General features: G+C 35.4%; 1 protein-coding gene across 1 annotated transcript in view; it reads right to left on the minus strand.

Annotated features, from left to right (window-relative positions):
• Positions 1–18,950, minus strand: part of PTH2R (parathyroid hormone 2 receptor) — a 106,982-nt gene that overhangs the window by 46,536 nt on the left and 41,496 nt on the right. Inside the window, exons 3-5 of the mRNA XM_019939015.3 lie at positions 11,534–11,644; positions 11,304–11,425; positions 2,729–2,826 (exon numbers count right to left, since the gene is read on the minus strand). Coding sequence (XP_019794574.1) covers positions 2,729–2,826; positions 11,304–11,425; positions 11,534–11,644 — 331 coding nt within the window. The remainder of the gene's footprint in view (positions 1–2,728; positions 2,827–11,303; positions 11,426–11,533; positions 11,645–18,950) is intronic.

The following is an 18,950-nucleotide window of genomic DNA, read 5'->3' on the forward strand; positions in this document are numbered from 1 at the left end:
GTTTGATTAAAACAAAATCAAAAACACCAGGAAAAGGGATGTATAATCTGGTCAAAAGGCCCAGCTCTACCATTGCTTGACTATGAAAAAAGCTGAGCTTTCGTGTACAATGAACACACTGATACTACGTCTCTTCCTGAAAAGACAAAGTACTCAAGTATAAGGAAGTAAGAAATGTTTTAATCCAGAAGAAAAAGAAGAAATGTTTTAATCCAGTAATATATTTTTATATTTCATAATATAGAAAGAATCTACTGTTAAATACTCTGATAAACTATTATGTAAACTGAGGAATTATTACTTAGTCATTTGTATCCTCCTGAAATTTCATGTAACTCTTATTCTCATAAATATCTATCTATTATTTTGAACAACCACAGCTAACTTTGATGTAATGGAATGAACTCTGGATCCGAGTCAGAAGATGAAGGTTCTGTTTCCAGCTGGACCACCTATGACCTTGTGACTTTGAACACTGAGCTTCAGTTTCTTGTCTCTCAAATGAGATCATCCCTGCCAAGCCAACTTCACGAGGTTATTTTGAGGAACCCCTCTACAACCCCAGAAATGTGATCGTGTTACCCTTCTAGTTAAAAACTTCATTGGCTCCCTGTACACTACCTTATAAGACAAAATTCAAAGCCCTTGACAAGAGCCTGTAAAACCTAATGCTACAAAATCTAGTTTCTCCCTGGCCATTCCCATATGGCCACTCCTCCCTAGGCATCAAATGCTGCATTCATATGGGACCCTTCTATATTCCCTGTGTATACTCTGCTCCTTCGTGCCTCTGACCTTTGTACATTCTGTTCCCATCATTTGGAATGTGCCAAATTCCTTCTCATCATTCAGTATCAGCTCACACACCAGTTGTTCTGGGAAATCTCTCTCCCTTATCTTATTAGTTTTAGACTAGTTCCTTAGTATTCCCAAAGCCCTTTATGAAACCTGCATTACAGTACTAATAATATTTTAATTGATAATCATCTAATGTGTCAGTTTCTCTCAATGGTGTATATACTACTTTTCTGGTCTTCAACATATCTTAACTTGGCCTCCATCAATACCAAAAAGGGACTATCACATGATAGAGAAAAACGCTTGTTGAACCAATGGACTAGTAAATCAATAAAGCAAATGCTTTGGAAATATAAACTACACCACTATACCACTACTATATGAGAAACTGTTGGAAGTGGTTGGAATATTACAACTAGTCATTATTTATTAATTCAACAAACATTTACTGAGCACCAGGACATATCAAGTACCACTGAGAGTGCAGCAGTGAGCAAACAGAAAAAAATAAATGCCTACTCTTGTGTGGCTTTACATTCTAGAGGGAGAGACAAAAAATAAAAAGATAAATAAGTAAAACATCAGATAATACATTAGACAGCTATAAATCAGAGGAGAAAAGTAAACTAGGAAATAGGTATGAGAAGTTTCAAGGAAGAGAGGATTGTAAGATAATAGGAAACAAAATATAAAATTTTTCTTTTAGTTATAGTTTCTGTTAATTTCTAAATCCTCTGTTTCCATTTTCTAATGTATCATCTAACCTCATTCCTTCTTTTCCTGCATATAATTTAGCACTAAATTTTTTCAGTTGTACAATCTTAATTTAATATGTCTCAGAACTGTCCATTTCTATCCAATCCCCAAGGCCACTGCCCTAGGCCAGGCAACAGTCTTCTTGTCCTGATGACTCTACTAGCATCTTCCAAATGGGCTTCCTACCACCAGTTCACACTCCACCTTACAATGCACGTTCCATGTCACTCCTCTGCTTAAAATCCTTCATGGCTCCTCTCTGGCTCTTAGGGTGAAGTTCAGATTCCATATACAGGTCTCAATACCTTCCCAGGCTGCTTACCTCTCTAGCCTCAGTGTCCATCACCTGCCTACAGCAAAATTCTCAATTCTCAGATATTCCATGTTTTTTCTTGATCTAAACTTAGGTTTGGAACTCTCTCCTCAGTCTCCTCTTTTGGTTAAATTTTGTGTATACTCATGTGTCATTTGGGAAGTCTTCTCTCTTGTCCCTCCTCTGTCCTCCCAAATCACTATAAGCCACCTGAATCACAGCACTTCTCAAACTGTAAACTCATTGTTTTCTCAGCTATTTGTGTCACAAACCAGCTGCAAGCATCAGCCTATACACGTAGTTCACTGTTTTATCACCATATTGGCTTTCAAAATTCTGTGTTGACTTAGATTAAGTTGAATTGAATTAGACAAAAGTTTAAGTGGATAAAAATTAAACCACAGCAAAAGCAATAAATACTATTTATATATGATATCAAATCAATTAGAGACTATTTAAAATGAATTTCTGTCCTATGGCACCAAAATCACTTGGGAAAAGTGAAATAAGTCTTTACATCATGAGTGAAAATTTTTGTAACTCACTTGACAATAGTCTACATCACTTTGCAAAAATATACTACAATGCAGATCTATTGGCTTAATGGTTTCATACTGCTTTGATGCTTTAAGTTTTTAAACAAACAAACAACAAAGAAGAACCCTGAATTTTTCATCAAAAATAAATTGTCAAAGTCAAATAATTTTACACTACAAAGTCAAATAATTTTACACTAGGCTGAATTCAGAAACTTGTGTTTGGGAAAAGTATTTGGAGGTACAGATTATGAGAGGTCTGTGTCTTTGATGAATAAGAAACAGAACTACCCCTTCATGGAGAAAGTGACTGGGAATCACTCACCTGAAGTAACCAATGATGAGAATAGCCACAGCCAGAGATCCAAAGGAGACAGAGTAACCAATAGTGTACATGACATAGAGGCGTTCAAAGAATTCTTGCTGGAGGGCAACAGATTTAATCAGAAAAGCAGGTTTGAACAAATAATTTGATGTAGATAAACTTAAAAATCATGCTTTTAACCTCTTTAAAGATAGGCAACGTGTGACCACATTCGTATAATATACAGGTTATTTTTCTGGCCTTCCTTTTACTCCCTAAATTCAAGTCAGGGTTAAAGATATAATTAAAATATTTGGCATTTCTTCTTGCTTAAGTGAGGCCAAATTCAATGTTACAAAATTTACTTCATGTATTTTTACAGTGTTCGTTTTAACTAATTGGAACTGTATATCTAACATGTGATATTTGGAGTAAATAAAACACATATTACAGACTATTTTAAAACTGGTAAAAAAAAATATGTCACTTTTGGAATATTAGTTCTAGTTTTCTTTAGCTTTTTTATTGAGCTGTAGTTTACATGAAACAAAATGTGCAGATTTAAAATGAGCAGTTTGATGGGTTTTGACAAACCAAGTTCGTTGTGCCACTTGCTAGTCAAAAATCCACCCACCATCCACCCCCAGGTAACTACTGTTCCAATTTCTGTCACCACAAATTGGCTTTATCTGTTCATGTACTTCATATATTTCTCAACTGTTCTTATATTCCTTGGAATTATATAGTATATACTCTTTTTGTCAATATACTGTTTTGATATTCACTGATATTGTTGCATTAATCAATGGTTCATTCCTTTTTTTTTTTTTTTGTATTTTAAAATAACTCTAGATTCAAAAGAAGTGGAAAAGATAGTAAAAAGGGTCCTATGTACCCTTCACGCAGTATCCTCCAATGCTTACACCTTACATAAGTTCACTAAAATATCAAACCAGGAATTTGGCATTGGTGCAGTTCATGTGTTTACAGTTTTGTGTCATTTTATTACATATGAAAATTTTTGTAACCTTCTCTGCAATCAAGATACAGAACTATACCATCACACAAAGATGTTCCTTGTGCTGTTTCCTTTACAGTCATACCTACCCTGCTCCTCTCCACCATCCTTATCACCTGCCAAACATTAATCTGTTTTCTATCTCGATAATTTTGTCATTTCATAAATGTTATAGAAATGAAATCATACAGAACATGACCTTTGAGATTGGTTTTTTTCACTCAGAGTAATAACCTCAAGATGCATTCAAGTTGTTACACATACCAAGTTTGTTCTTTTTTATTGCTGCATAGTACTGCATGGTATGCATGTGACCTACATATACCATATTTGAAAAGAGTTTCAAACTTTGTAGATAACATACAAAGTTGGGTCATGTTTTTTATAGACTCTTTCAATCTCTGTTAATTGGTATATTAAGACCATTTGCTTTTAATATAATATTGATATGTTAAGGCTAAGTCCATCATTTTATATTTTTATTTTCTGTTATGTTTTTCATTTCTGTGTTTTGCTTTTCCTGCCATCCCTGGTTACTTGAACATTTTGTAGAATTCCATTTTGATTTATATTTTTGTATAGTGCTTTCGGTGGTGGCTCTCGGTATTACATTATGTAGCTTAATGTGGAAGATTTGATCATTGAATTTTCACCTTTCTTCTATTCTAATTAAACATTGAAAAGTATAAATCTTTCTCTACACTCTGCTTTTGCTGTTTCCCACAATTTTTTATATATATTGCGCTTTCATATTTATTCAGTTCAAACTTTTGCCATTGGTCACATAATTTCCAACTATTTATGAATTGTATACATATTTTAATTTATTTTCAATTAATTCTTTTGTGGTCAGAGAACATACTCCATAAGATTTTAATCTTGAGATTTACTGAAACTTGTTTTATAGCCCAGCATATGTTCTATCTTGATAAAACTTTGGTGAGTACTTTAAAAGAATGTAAATTTTGCAGTTATTGTGAATACTAATCTATAAATGTCAATTTATTCAAATTGTTTGAAATATATTCTATAGAAGGTTTTGTCCAATTGTTCTATCAATTACTAAGAAAATGGCATTCTTTAAAATGTCAACATGCTGTAATTTGGTTATTTCTCCCTTTAGCTCTGACAAATTTTGCTTCATGTAATCTGAAGCTCCTAAATGCATGTATATTTAGGATTATTTCCTCTTGGTAAATTGATTCTTTATAATTTGAAATGTCCCTCCCTCTTGGTAATTACATTTATCTGTATCTTTATAGTTAGAGTACATTTCTCAAAGACAGCAAACTACTGATTCATACTTTTATTATCCATTCTGACAACCTCTGCCTTTTAAGCGAAATGTTCAGTTCACTTACCTTGAATACAATCATTGCCATGGCTGGGTTTAAATCTAACATACAGGTATTTGCATTCTAAATGTCCTATCTCTTCTTTGTTCCTCTGTACCTACTTCCTTACCTTTTATTGGGGGGTAGGGGATGGGGAAATCAATCAAGTATTTCTTAGTATTTCACATGTGGGTTTGTCTTGTTTTGTTTTGGGGTGGGGGGCAGCTTAAGGGATCTTAGTTCCCTGACCAGGGGTTGAACCCTGGCCCTTGGCAGTGAAAGCTTGGAATCCTAACCACTGGAATGCCGGGGAATTCCCAAAACTTGTGTTATTTTTTAGCAGTTACTATAGAGACTTGGTTATGCATCTGAACTTATTAGAGCCTACATTTAAGTAATATTGAACTATTTCACCATATAAATAGAACTTTACAATCATGTACTCAATTTTGCTCCCCTAGCCTTTGTCCCTTTTAGATTTTGTTCTGCATAATTTATAAACCCCAGTAAGAGGCTATTATGTTTGCTTTAAGCAGTCAACAAATTTTAAATGAATTCAATTACAGATATAATGATAGATATAAACATAGCCATAAATAAGGATAGGTATATAGTTTTGTTTATTATTTTAGTCTGCTATTTTTATCCACATATACACCTGTTCTGGTACTCCTCATGCCTTTCTGACAATCTATGCTTCCATCTGGTATATTTCTCTCCTGCCTAGAGAATTTTTTTGAGCATTTCTTATACTGAAAGGCTGATGAAGATAACCTGTCTCAGATATTTTCTGTCTGAAAAATATCATTATTTTGCCTCTGTCTTAATGAATATTATCACTTTAAAGATATCATTCCATTGTATTCTGGCCTCCACTGTTTATTACTAAAACACAGCATCTTTTTAGTTGTTGCTCCCCTGAATATAATGTGCCCTTTTTCTCTCACTGCTTTTAAGATTTTCTTTTTACTTTGATTCACAGCAGTTTAACTATGATGTGTTTAAGTATGGTTTTCTTTTTATTTACCCTGCATAGGGTTTGCTGAATCTCTGGAACCTGTGGATTGATTTATTTCATCCACTTTAGAAAATTATGGGATATTGCCTTCTCAGATATTTATTTTGTCCTATTCTTTCCCTCTCTCTTTACCTCTAATTTCACATATGTTTAGACAATTACATATTATCTCACAGTCTCAGATGGTTCTGTTTCTTTAATTTATTTTTTCTCCTAATGCTTCAGTTGGGTAATTTTTACTGACCTCTCTTTAGGTTCACTGATTTTTATCATGCTGTGTCCAGTTTGCTGTTGAGCATATCAAATAACTTCTTCATTTTTTAATTGAATATTTCAATTCTACAATTTCCTTTTTCTGTAAGTTTTCATTTCTCTGCTGATTTTCCCACCTGTTTTATGCACCTTTTTCACTAAATCATCTAACATATTTATAATAATTATCAAGTCCTCATCTGCAAATTACAACATCTGGATCATCTGTTTCTTCCTGCTTTTGTTTTTACTCTAGATTTTGGGTCCTTACCTTGTAATTTTTTATTACACTACAGGCATTGTAGGTAAAAGAAGAGTAAGGACTGGAGCATGTAATATTAACAGCCTGAAAAGGGCAGTCCTCTTCCTCTACCAGGCTTCTTGGGTTGGGAGGACGGATTACTTTGTTTTTAAACTGGGATTGGGTTTGCTGTAGTGCTTTGGTTTTTTTGTTTTTATGATTCCCTTTATCCTGATTTTAGGTTTTGAGAGCAGATTCGAGACTTTTCCTTCAGCAGATTGTGGGATCTGAGCACCAGCAGCCTCTAGTGGCCAGTATATGGGTTTTAGTCCATCTGACAGTTTTCCAAGCCACAGAAGGACTCTTTCTGCTTTTTGAACCATCCATCAGCTTTGGAGCTGCTGGAAATTTCACTTTGCTCTCCAGCTCTGCCCTGGGCTTTCTGCATCTCAGAAGATGTCACTCCATTATGCTGCTCTGCTCCAGTTCTCAGCTAGCCACTGCCTTGCTTTGGAGCTGCTGGAAATTTCACTTTGCTCTCCAGCTCTGCCCTGGGCTTTCTGCATCTCAGAAGATGTCACTCCATTATGCTGCTCTGCTCCAGTTCTCAGCTAGCCACTGCCTTGCTTTGGATGAAGACATCATGTGCCTAGGAAAGATCTTTCTCAGCTCTCTTTTGTCAGGCTGCTGCCTTTCACTTAGTGAGATTTGTCATCTTGGGGGTCTGTCTCAGCTTTCCTGCCCTCCCCCTGGTCTATGAGCTGCAGCAGTCATGCACTTAAAGAGAGCCACAGATACTCCAAGAGATGTCTCTTAGCTCCTCTGTTCCATGCCATGCCTTCAGCTTACAACTCATTTTTATTGGAGTATAGTTGCTTTACAAGGTGTTAGTTTCTACTGTACAGCAAAGTGAATCAGCTATACATGTACATATATCCCCTCTTATTTGGATTTCCTTCCCATTTAGGTCACCACAGAGCATTGAGTAGAGTTCCCTGAGCTATACAGTAGGTTCTCATTCATTATCTATTTTAGGGCCTGAAACATTTTGATATTTTCTTTAGGTTAGAGTGACCTGGCTGAGATATATGCATATATACTTATAAATATGTGTCTGTTATATTATGTTTACATTACACTATATGATGCTACATTATTTATGTATAAAAATTCAAATTGGTAGTCAGTAACGTGATGCATGATTTTTTTCTTGGTTACCTATGAATGGCTACATCTCATCTCACTCTCATTCTGTGAGGGTCCTACGCACATCTTGGGAAATTTCTCTTGGCCCACCTGCTACACCCCAGCCTTTGGCACACTGGCTCTAGACACTCAGTGAAGGCTTATGGGAAAGAATTGGATGATGGGTAATAGCTCACTGTGACTGGGGTTCATTCCTTGGAATTCTAAGCCCTTATTCCAGTCCTTGTCTGATAAAAGTTGTTTTAAAAGTCTGGTTCTTTTCTTTTTACCCCCTTCCATAGCCTGGTTGCTCCTATTCTGGCGCAGAGCCAGGGATAAATGCAGCCATAGGTCTTTTCTCTCATAAGAAGGGCTTTCCCACTTCTGCAATTAGGTTCATTTAGATTTCTTGGCATCCTCAGCTTACTGATAGGTTTTTACAGATTATTAATTTTGTATCTTACTCAACTTATTCTTATTGTTGCAACTTCCCACATCCTGACTTTGTCTCTTGTTTCTTTTTTAAAACATTTATTACATATTATTTTCTCTTAATAAAATGTTAAACTTTTTATAGAACATATCTGGAAAATGTGTAAAATACAAAAAAGAGAAGGAAAAAAATTCCCTAATTCCCACCAAGCAAAAAGAAACACTGTATTTCATGTATTTCTTTTCACTCTATTTCTATGTATCATTTCCTACTGTTTTGAATATTTGCATTCCCAATTTATATACAAATTTATTATCTGATTTTTTTTTCCAGGTAACTGTATAACAAAGGAATTTCCCAAGACCACAAACTCTTTATACAAAATATATATTTGAGCTTATTTAACCATTTCTTCATTGGAAATTTAAATTCTTCAGAATATTCACTATAATAATTAATGGTTCAATGAACATTATTCCATTCAGTTCCCCCCACTTCAAATCTTTATGCTTGAATCTTAGAAGTATAATTTTAAGATCAAAGGATATGACCCCCTTGAAATTTCTTAATATATCTTGTTAAATTACTGTCCAAAAGTCCATATAACCTTTAGACATGAGATATATGGTAATTTCTACAGTATGCTACTATTTAAAATATCATACTCTAAAGAATTTAACAACCTCATGGCCCAGCATAAGAATTTTCTTGCTTTTTTTATTGAAAGTAATTAGCTCATTTTGTCAAGTCAATGATATGGAAATTATTTAAAGAACAAAACAATAGATGTTTTAAAAATCTTTACCTTCTGTCCCCTATAAAGATGTGGCATTTATTCTAAATGCACTTTTTCATTTTTACCTTTTTTTATGCAAAAACTCTGATTATAACCATTAATAATTAATATCTCATAAGTAATATCATTTTGCCCTACACTATATCAAAACTTTAGAAGGTATCCAGTTTTCTTATTAAAAGATATTTACATTCTTAAGTTTTCTCAAGTTATTGCTTAAGGGTTGTAAACAATAGAAAACACTCTTTATATTTTTGATTAAGGAGATAAATTACTTACACTAACAAAATCAAATTTTTCAGTTCACTTTTAAATCATGTTTATATAAAATAGTATATATTTTGGGTATTTCACCATCCTTAGCTATTTTGATTCTTGGAATACATAGTAATTAAAAAGAATGGTTGTAATATTCTGAATAGAGTTAAGTGTAAATAAAATCATGATATAATTTAATGGCCATTTAAAAGCTGTGAAGACTTGCCCTTATCATTTAATGCACAAATTCATAGCTGAGTATACTAACTATTGTGAATGTTTATTTATATCAATGAAATTGAAATTATTTTGAAGTAGTTTATATTAACTCATTGTTGGCTTTGGTTCCATTGTAGAGTACATAATTGCCTCCTCACATTGACTAATTTTATCTAAGAAGCATATCAACAATGAAATATAAAACTGAGGTCTTTTGGCAATTTACTAAAGAGTCATTAAGGTGGTAGTGATTTGTGCTAGAAAAAAAGTTAAGAAAAGAAGTTCTGACTATTAATGCAAAATCAAACAGGGACTTTCCTGGCAGTCCATTGGGTAAGACTCTGCACTTCCAATGCAGGGGGCGTGGGTCTGATCCCTGGTCAGAAAATTAAGATCCGACATGCTGCTCAGCACGGCCAAAAATAAATGAATCAAACGAAGAAAACTCCAACTTACCACTTCTGCCACTGCTCTCCTTCCCTCCCCACCAAAAAATAAATGTCATCAAGCATAAAGAAAAATGTCTAATGTTAGGAGAGTTATGTATTATGACTGTTCTTAGGATCCTCATAAAATCATTTATACATCAACTTACCATGTTCATTCCTAGCATCATATGCTTATAGCATCATGCATTTTACTGACGAGGTCTGCGTGATAGGAATTTAGGCATAACTTTTTTTTTTTTTTTTTTTTTTTTTTTTTTTTTTCGGAACGCGGGCCTCTCACTGTTGTGGCCTCTCCCGTTGCAGAGCACAGGCTCTGGATGCACAGGCTCAGCGGCTATGGCTCACGGGCCCAGCCGCTCCATGCCATGTGGGATCTTCCCGGATCGGGACACGAACCCGTGTCCCCTGCATCGGCAGGCGGACTCTCAACCACTGCGCCACCAGGGAAGCCCCTAGGCATAACTTTTAATCCACCACATATAACCTAAAAGTAACTATCTAGAAGTTTTTGAAATTTACATATGATTACCATACCGGAAACAGCACTGACCCTGCCATGATCCAGCTGTGTCACTTTGACCAACACTTAACTTTTGGTTCTGAATTGCCTCACACGTGTAAAATTAAGGTATTGTGTGAGAAGACCTATAAGACACCCCTTGCTCCTCTTTAATTCTGAAACTCTAATCGTTCATATACTAATGAAATCACCTGCTGGCAAATCTTATGATATGGAAAATACATCTCAAAAATACAAAGCTCCTCCAGGAACAGAGTGAGATGAGATGTAGCCATTCATAGGTAACCAAGAAAAAAATCATGCATCATGTTGCTGACTACCAATTTGAATTTTTATACATAAATAATGTAGCATCATATAGTGTAATGTAAACATAATATAATACAACAGACACATATTTATAAGTATATATGCATATATCTCAGCCAGGTCACTCTAACCTAAAGAAAATATCAAAATGTTTCAGGTCCTAAAATAGAGAACCTACTGTATAGCTGAGGGAACTCTACTCAATGCTCTGTGGTGACCTAAATGGGAAGGAAATCCAAATAAGAGGGGATATATGTACATGTATAGTTGATTCACTTTGCTGTACAGTAGAAACTAACACCTTGTAAAGCAACTATACTCCAATAAAAATTAACTTTTAAAAAATAAAATAAAATACTAACTTCTTAAAACAGGAAAAAAAAATGTTTCAGATCCTAGACCTTTCCTTAACTAGGTATCTGAAAAGATTCCAAACTTGCTTTTATCTTTTTTGATCTTTGTGTCATATAATATAAGGATTTTTGTAATAGTGGTTGACAATCAAGAATTGTATAAAGACTTTTGCTTTCCCTTAGGGGTTCACAAATACAAAGATACCATTACCTTTCCTATGCTGATATCTGGCTGCAGAAAGCGAAGGCAGTCTGAATAATTAGCCCATGTTTTATTTAAACTGTGCATAAAATCCCATGTTCCATTGGGGTTACAGTGTCGGAAAGCAACTCCTGTGAAGACATGAAGAAAAACACTGAGACTGCTCAGTTCTTGTAGAGTCCATTATAAAAAAAAATATATTTCTATTCCAAATTAATCATTTCAGAAAAATTCAATACCTTTATGATTGAAGTCATAAATATAAGGAGGGCATGGGACAGCCAACATTTTCCCCACTGTTCCTCTAGGCCAACAGATGAGTCCATCCCATTCTGGGAAACAATTTCCCTCTGATAAGGAAAAAAATTAGAAAGCAAATAAACAAAGATGCAGTTAGAAGCAGAGAATGAATGCATTCAAAATACAAAATTTCAGGTCACTGCCTATGTAAAACACAGGCACTGTAAAACAAATCGGTAGTTTTGGAAACTAGAATGGGGTAGATTTGATGCAAATACCCCAAAACTCATCCACCTAGCCTCATCAAAGGCCCATTGATAGGAACATTTGATTTGCATAAATTAAACATATTTTAGTGACTCCAATATATATGAGTTATAGCAATTAATATATAAGAAAGACACAGACCTACTAGAGAATGGACTTGAGGATATGGGGAGGGGGAAGGGTAAGCTGTGACAAAGTGAGAGAGTGGCATGGACATATATACACTACCAAATGTAAAATAGATAGCTAGTGGGAAGCAGCCGCATAGCACAGGGAGATCAGCTCGGTGGTTTGTGACCACCTAGAGGGGTGGGATAGGGAGGGTGGGAGGGAGATGCAAGAGGGAAGAGATATGGGAACATATGTATATGTATAACTGATTCACTTTGTTATACAGCAGAAACTAACACACCATTGTAAAGCAATTATACTGCAATAAAGATGTTTAAAAAAAGAAACATCAGAATTCATTGAGAACAATTTCTTTTTTATTAATTTTTATTGGAGTATAGTTGCTTACAATGGTGTGTTAGTTTCTGCTGTACAGCAAAGTGAATCAGCTACACCTATATGTATATCCCCTTTTTTTAGACTTCCTTCCCATTTAGGTCACCACAGAGCACTGAGTAGAGTTCCCTGTGCTGTACAGTAGGTTCTCATTAGTTATCTATCGGATAATATCGCTTATATGTGGAATCTAGAAAAAGGGTACAAATGAACTTATTTGCAAAGCAGAAATAGAGACACAGATGTAGAGAACAAACGTATGGATACTAAGGGGGGAAGGGGGCGGGGTGGGATGAATCGGGAGATAAGAACAATTTCTGTTCGTAAAAGTCTATCATAGTTGTAGCTACATTTTTTACCCTAGACTTTTTTTTAATTGCTGTTAAAACATGTGACACATGAAATAGATTGAGCTTCACAGGTAAGCTCCAAGATTTGGGTTTGCCCTTTTACCAATTACTAGTAATTTCTTTGAGTCTCACACTCATCTTACACAAAATTCTCAGAAACTCTACTCTCCTCGAGATGAATCCAGAACCTTATTACTTCTCACAATGTCCACTGTCAAACCCCTGGTCCAAGCCACCATATCTCCAGACTGAATTACTGCAGTGGCCCCCAATGGGTCTTCTTAATTCCATTCTTGCTCTCCTCTCATTTATTCTTCATACAATAGCCCCAAATCCTCCAAAGGCTTCCCATCTCACTCTGAGCAGAAGCCGAGTCTTTCCAAGGCCTAATGGCCCCTCAGGATCTTCTCTCTCCCCTGGCTTATTCCCCACTCACCCACCCCAGCCCATACTCCTTATCCCCTTTCCTACTATAGTTTTCACCTGAGCTCTCATCACCTTCCACTATTAAGTGTTATTTTATTATCATTTTCTTAAACCATAGGATTTAAGGAGCTTGAGGGTGAGGAATTTTGTCTGTTTTTTTAAATTAATTTTTATTGGAATAGCTGCTTTACAATGCTGTGACAGCTTCTACTGTACAGCAAAGTGAATCAGCTATACATATACATATACCCCTCTTGTTTGGATTTCATTCCCATTTAGGTCACCACAGAGCACTGAGTAGAGTTCCCTGTGCTATATTTTAGGTTCTTATTAGTTACCTATTTTATACATAGTATCAAGAGTGTATATATGTCAATCCCAATCTCCCAATTCATCCCACCCCCGCTTGCCCCTTGGTATCCATATGTTTGTTCTCTACGTCTGTGTCTCCATTTCTGCTTTGCAAATAAGATCATCTATACCATTTTTCTAGGTGCCACATATATGCATTAATACGTGATATTTGTTTTTCTCTTTCTGGCTTACTTCACTCTATATGACAGTCTCTAGGTCCATCCACATCTCTACAAATGGCCCAATTTCATTCCTTTTTATGGTTAAGTAATATCCTATTGTATATAATATACCACATCTTCTCTATCCATTCCTTTGTTGATGGACATTTAGGTTGCTTCCTTGTCCTGGCTATTGTAAACAGTGCTGCAATGAACATTGTGGTACATGACTCTTTTTCAATTATGGTTTTCTCTCAGTATATGCCCAGGAGGGGGATTGCTGGGTCATATGGTAATTCTATTTTCAGTTTTTTAAGGAACCTCCATACTGTTCTCCATAGTGGCTGCATCAATTTACATTCCCACCAACAGTGCAAGAGGGTTCCCTTTTCTCCACACCCTCTCCAGCATTTATTGTTTGTAGATTTTCTGATGATGCCCATTCTAACTGGTGTGAGGTGATACATCATTGTAGTTTTGATTTGCATTTCTCTAATGATTAGTGATGTTGAGCATCTTTTCATGTGCCTCTTGGCCATCGGTATGTCTTCTTTGGAGAAATGTCTATTTAGGTCTTCCACCCATTTTTTGATTGGGTTGTTTGTTTTATGGTATTGAGCTGCATGAACTATTTGTATATTTTGGAGATTAATCCTTTGTCAGTTGGTTCCTTTGCAAATATTTTCTCCTGTTTTGTTTCATGCGTTTGCCACTCTGTTTTTCAGGACTCCCCTCCATTAGTTGTGTATGAAACTTTCAAGAAGAGAGCCTATCAGCCATGTCATATTCCAACTTACCCAAAAGAGACTATTTTTCATGAGTGCTGTATTCATTTTCCATTGCTTCCATAACAAATTAGCACAAACTTAGCAGCTTCAAATACCCCAAATTTATTATCTCACTCTTTCTGTAGGTCAGAAGTCCGGTGAGCTCAGCCAGACCTCTGCTTATAGATTCACAAGGCTGAATCAACGGCTGGGCAGCACTGTGATGCTTTCTGAGGCTCTGGGGGAAAATCCATTTCCTTACTCATTCCAGTTGTTGGTAGAATTTACTTCCTTGTAGTGATAAGACTGAGGTTCCCATCTCCTTCCTGGCTGTCAGCTGAGGGCTATTCCCAACTTCTGAAAGCCACTTGCATTCCGTGGCTCATGGCCCCCTTCCTCCATCTTCAAAGTCAGCAAGGGAGATCAAGTCCTTCTCACATTTCAAGTCTCTCTTCCATTCTTTTTTTCCATTACTGACTATTCCGCCTTCCTCTTTCACTTTTAAGAACCCATGTGATTACATTAGTCCCATCCAAATAATCCAGAATAATCTTCCTATTTTAAGGTCCACAACCTTAATTCCGTCTGCAATGCCCTTTTGCCCTGTAATATAACATACACAGGCAGAACACCAGATATTAGGGTTTGGACATCTTTGAGGGGACATTATTCTGCTACCACAAGTACCATTACAGCTCTCTCAATTTTTTAGTTACCAACTACACTAACTGTAGCTGAGCATTTTTGTTATAGCTAACATTCGTTATGTCGAGTTGTCCAGTTTTGAATAGTCAGCATGATAGAACCTCATGCAAACACCGATTTCTACAGAAAAGAATTCAGCACAAACCTGAAATTAACTTGCTAGTGTCCACCATATCACATGGAAACAAGTACTTGATTTGCTTTGTGAATTGCTGAAGCAATAAGAAAAAGAAAATATCTTCCCTCACCACATTGTTCTCGTAGAAGAGAATGTTTCTTGGAAACAGCCTCACTTTGCTCTCATAATAAAAGCCTGGGCTTTACATATTGCAAGTAACCCAGGAACTCATTACGCTGGCTCCTGTTTCTGGTATATGGCTTCACCTACTTCTTTCCACCATGACATGCTTTCTGTGTGTTTATCTTCCTTCTTGTTTAAACAGAGTATAATGAATCAATCTCTTCCATAAACTTTGCACTAGATACTCTTCTACGTCTTGATAGCATTCCATATGGCTTCCCATCCATTCACTTTAACTTTAATAAGTCATGCATCCTTATTTATCTGGATCCAATCCTTTACCAGATACAGTATCTATGGTGCAATCTACATAAAATGGACCCAGACACATATTCCTGTGTTCTTGTAACTAGTTGTCCCTCTAAAATGTATGCTGCAATGTCGTGTGAGATTTTCTGACAAGAGTTGATCATGTGATGGACTAAGGTCTTCACAGAAGTCTAAAAGCCAATGATCAGTTTATTCTATAATTATGTAGTTTTTAAACTGCAATAAAGAACACTGCTGATATTTTCCTTATGCTTTAAAAGGAATCGTGTTTTTGTTCCCTAAAAGATACCAGTCCAAATATACATACAGTTAAATATCTAAAAAAACAACCCAATCAAAAAATGGGCATAAGACTTAGATAGACATTTCTCCAAAGAAGATACACAGATGGCCAACAGGCACAGGAAAAGATGCTCAGTATCACTAATTATTGGAGAAATGCAAATCAAAACCACAATTAGCTATCACCTTACACCTATCAGAATGGCTATCAAAAAGTCTACAAATAATAAATGCTGGAGACGGTGTGGAGAAAAGGGAACGTCCTACACTGTTGGTGGGAATGTAAATTGGTTCAGCCACTATGGAGAACAGTATGGAGGTTCCTTAAAAAACTAAAAATAGAACTACCATATGACCCAGCAATCCCACTCCTGGATGCACGCACCCCAATGTTCACTGCAGCACTGTTTACAATAGCCAAGACGTGGAAGCAACCTAAATGTCCATCGACAGAGGAATGGATAAAGAAGATGTGGTATATATATATAAAATGTAATATTACTCAGCCATAAAAAAGAATAAAATAATGCCATTTGCAGCAACATGGATGGACCTAGAGATTATCATACTAAGTGAAGTAAGTCTGACAGAGAAAGACAAGTATCATATGATATCCCTTATATGTGGAATCTAAAAAGATGATACAAATGAACTTATTTACAAAACAGAAATAGACCCACAGACATAGAAAACAAGCTTATTGGTTACCAAAGGGGCTTATTGGTTACCAAGGGGGATAGTGAGGTGGGGGTGGGAGATAAATTAGGAGTTTAGGATTAACATATACACACTACTATATATAAAATAGGTAAACAACAAGGACCTACTGTAGAGCACAGGAAACTATACTCAATATCTTGTAATAACCTATAATGGAAACAACATATATAACATAGATATATATATAAAACTGAATCACTTTGCTGTATACTTGAAACGAACACAACATTGTAAGTTAACTATACTTCAATTTTAAGAAATTTTAAAAAGTAAAATAGAATAGCATGTCCTTTAAAAAAAAAAAAGATACCATCCCACAAACAGACATATTTCAAAATTCAGAAAACCAACACTCCCCCAGAATAATGTTTCTGTAGATTGTAATCATCTCTCTGGTGGCTCTTTGACAAAGAGAATAATCAATATTCACAAAAGGTTGAAAAGATTGTGAAAGCCATGCCCTCATACAGCTAATACAGAGATCTTAAATAACATCTCTTTGATCATCATTTCACATTCTATGCGAGTAAATACTTTCATTATTTAGCAAGAAACTAATTAATTTCCTAATGAGTCACCAAACTCCCTTTATAAATTAACACCATTAATTACACTCCCTGTAATCTTCTGTGTGTGCCAGGACAAACTGACCATTAGTGAAACTTGTCAAACCATGAAATTTACACAGAGCAAACTAAAATTTGGAGAATATAACTTTGACTCTTTTCGGTTCTACAGTTACCCAAAACATAATACAACCATACAATTGTGAAATAAAACTGGGATCATTAATATTTTGGGTTTTGTTCTTAAATACCTAAATAGTTGTATAACGAGGTATTTGCATGTACGTTTTCTTTTCTTTCTTTCATAGATAAGAAGAAAAATTATATTTTATTTTTATTATAAAATTTTTTCAGAAATAAAACAGAGGATATTATATACCCACAATCTAGAATTTACAGTTGGTAATATTTTACCATATTTATTTCATCTAAATGAATGCTATGGTATTTTAAAGTAAGTTGCAGGCAGCATAACAGCTCACTCCTAAATATTCTGATATGCATCTCTCAATTTTAGAAGAATTTTAAAATGAAAACTTCTTAAATTAACTAGTGAATTCAAAATGTCATTTATCTTTTCACACTTGTAAAGTGAAGAAATGCTAAGTCAATTTACATATATAGACATTTTTCATTGAAAGGGAGATCAAAGTTCGTCCAGATTTAATTCTATCCTATTGTATGGAGAAAGATCTCAAAGAAAGTGCCTTTTCTCTTTTAATATTTATTCATCTACACATTTCACATGAGTTGCACCATCACAAATTTTAGATGTTACATAAGTTTACATCCAGATCTCTTACTCTTTTTAACTCTTGTGGTGTGTGACTGATTCCCAGTTGCTTGTCTTTGCCGACCCTATTCCCTCTGCCAGGAATGTCTTTTTACTTCCTCCTGTACACATCTAAATCCTACTCCTTTAATTTCAAGATTGCTCCTCCAGAAAGCTTTCTCTGATTCCTCCCTGATGAATTAAGATGCTTTTTCAGTGGTTCCATAGTTGTGATACCTCTGTTGTTACACTTACACACCATCTGAAAGGTGTCTACTTCCCTTATTAGATCATCATTCCCATGGGGTAAGGACAGACTTTGATTCATTTTTTCCAGTGCTTACTACAGAAGCACCACACTGTAGGCACATAATGTCTTTGCTGAACTGTTAAAGGGACAATAAAGATGACAATGTTGGACTAGATAGTCTCTAAGATGTCTTCCAGCTCAAAATTACATGAGACTTCATAGAAAATAGTTCATTTAGCCCTCCTAGATAACAATCTTTATAAATTCCTTCATGACAGTGTTGCTCTTTGTTAGTAGACCTACATGTTTGAGATATCAGGGTCAGTGTTCTTTAAAGGTAATGTAAGTGATTCCCTTTCCTGACATTATTAGTCTAGCCATTCAGAGAACTCTTTCCTAGTATAAGACACCTACAAAGGCTGAATTAATATAAAAACCTTCTTTGTTAAAACATGGCTTAGCTGGCTACAAATTAAAGGAATAAATCTGAGACCAGAAATTATTCCGTAGGATCAGTAGGCACTGCATTTGGGGCTTACATTAGAGGCCTCTACTGACTTATTGGCTAAGAGCCTGGATTTTGATTGTATTCTGGTAACAAAAGATGAGTCTGAGACCTGATGAAGTGGGAAACTGGACTGGAAACTCCTGTATAACTCCAGGATCCCCAAAATATGAACGCCTTAGTGAGTGAACAAGAAACAAAAGTATCTTTCAG

Source organism: Tursiops truncatus, chromosome 7 (assembly GCF_011762595.2).
Source record: "Tursiops truncatus isolate mTurTru1 chromosome 7, mTurTru1.mat.Y, whole genome shotgun sequence".
Taxonomy (NCBI): Eukaryota; Metazoa; Chordata; class Mammalia; order Artiodactyla; family Delphinidae; genus Tursiops; species Tursiops truncatus.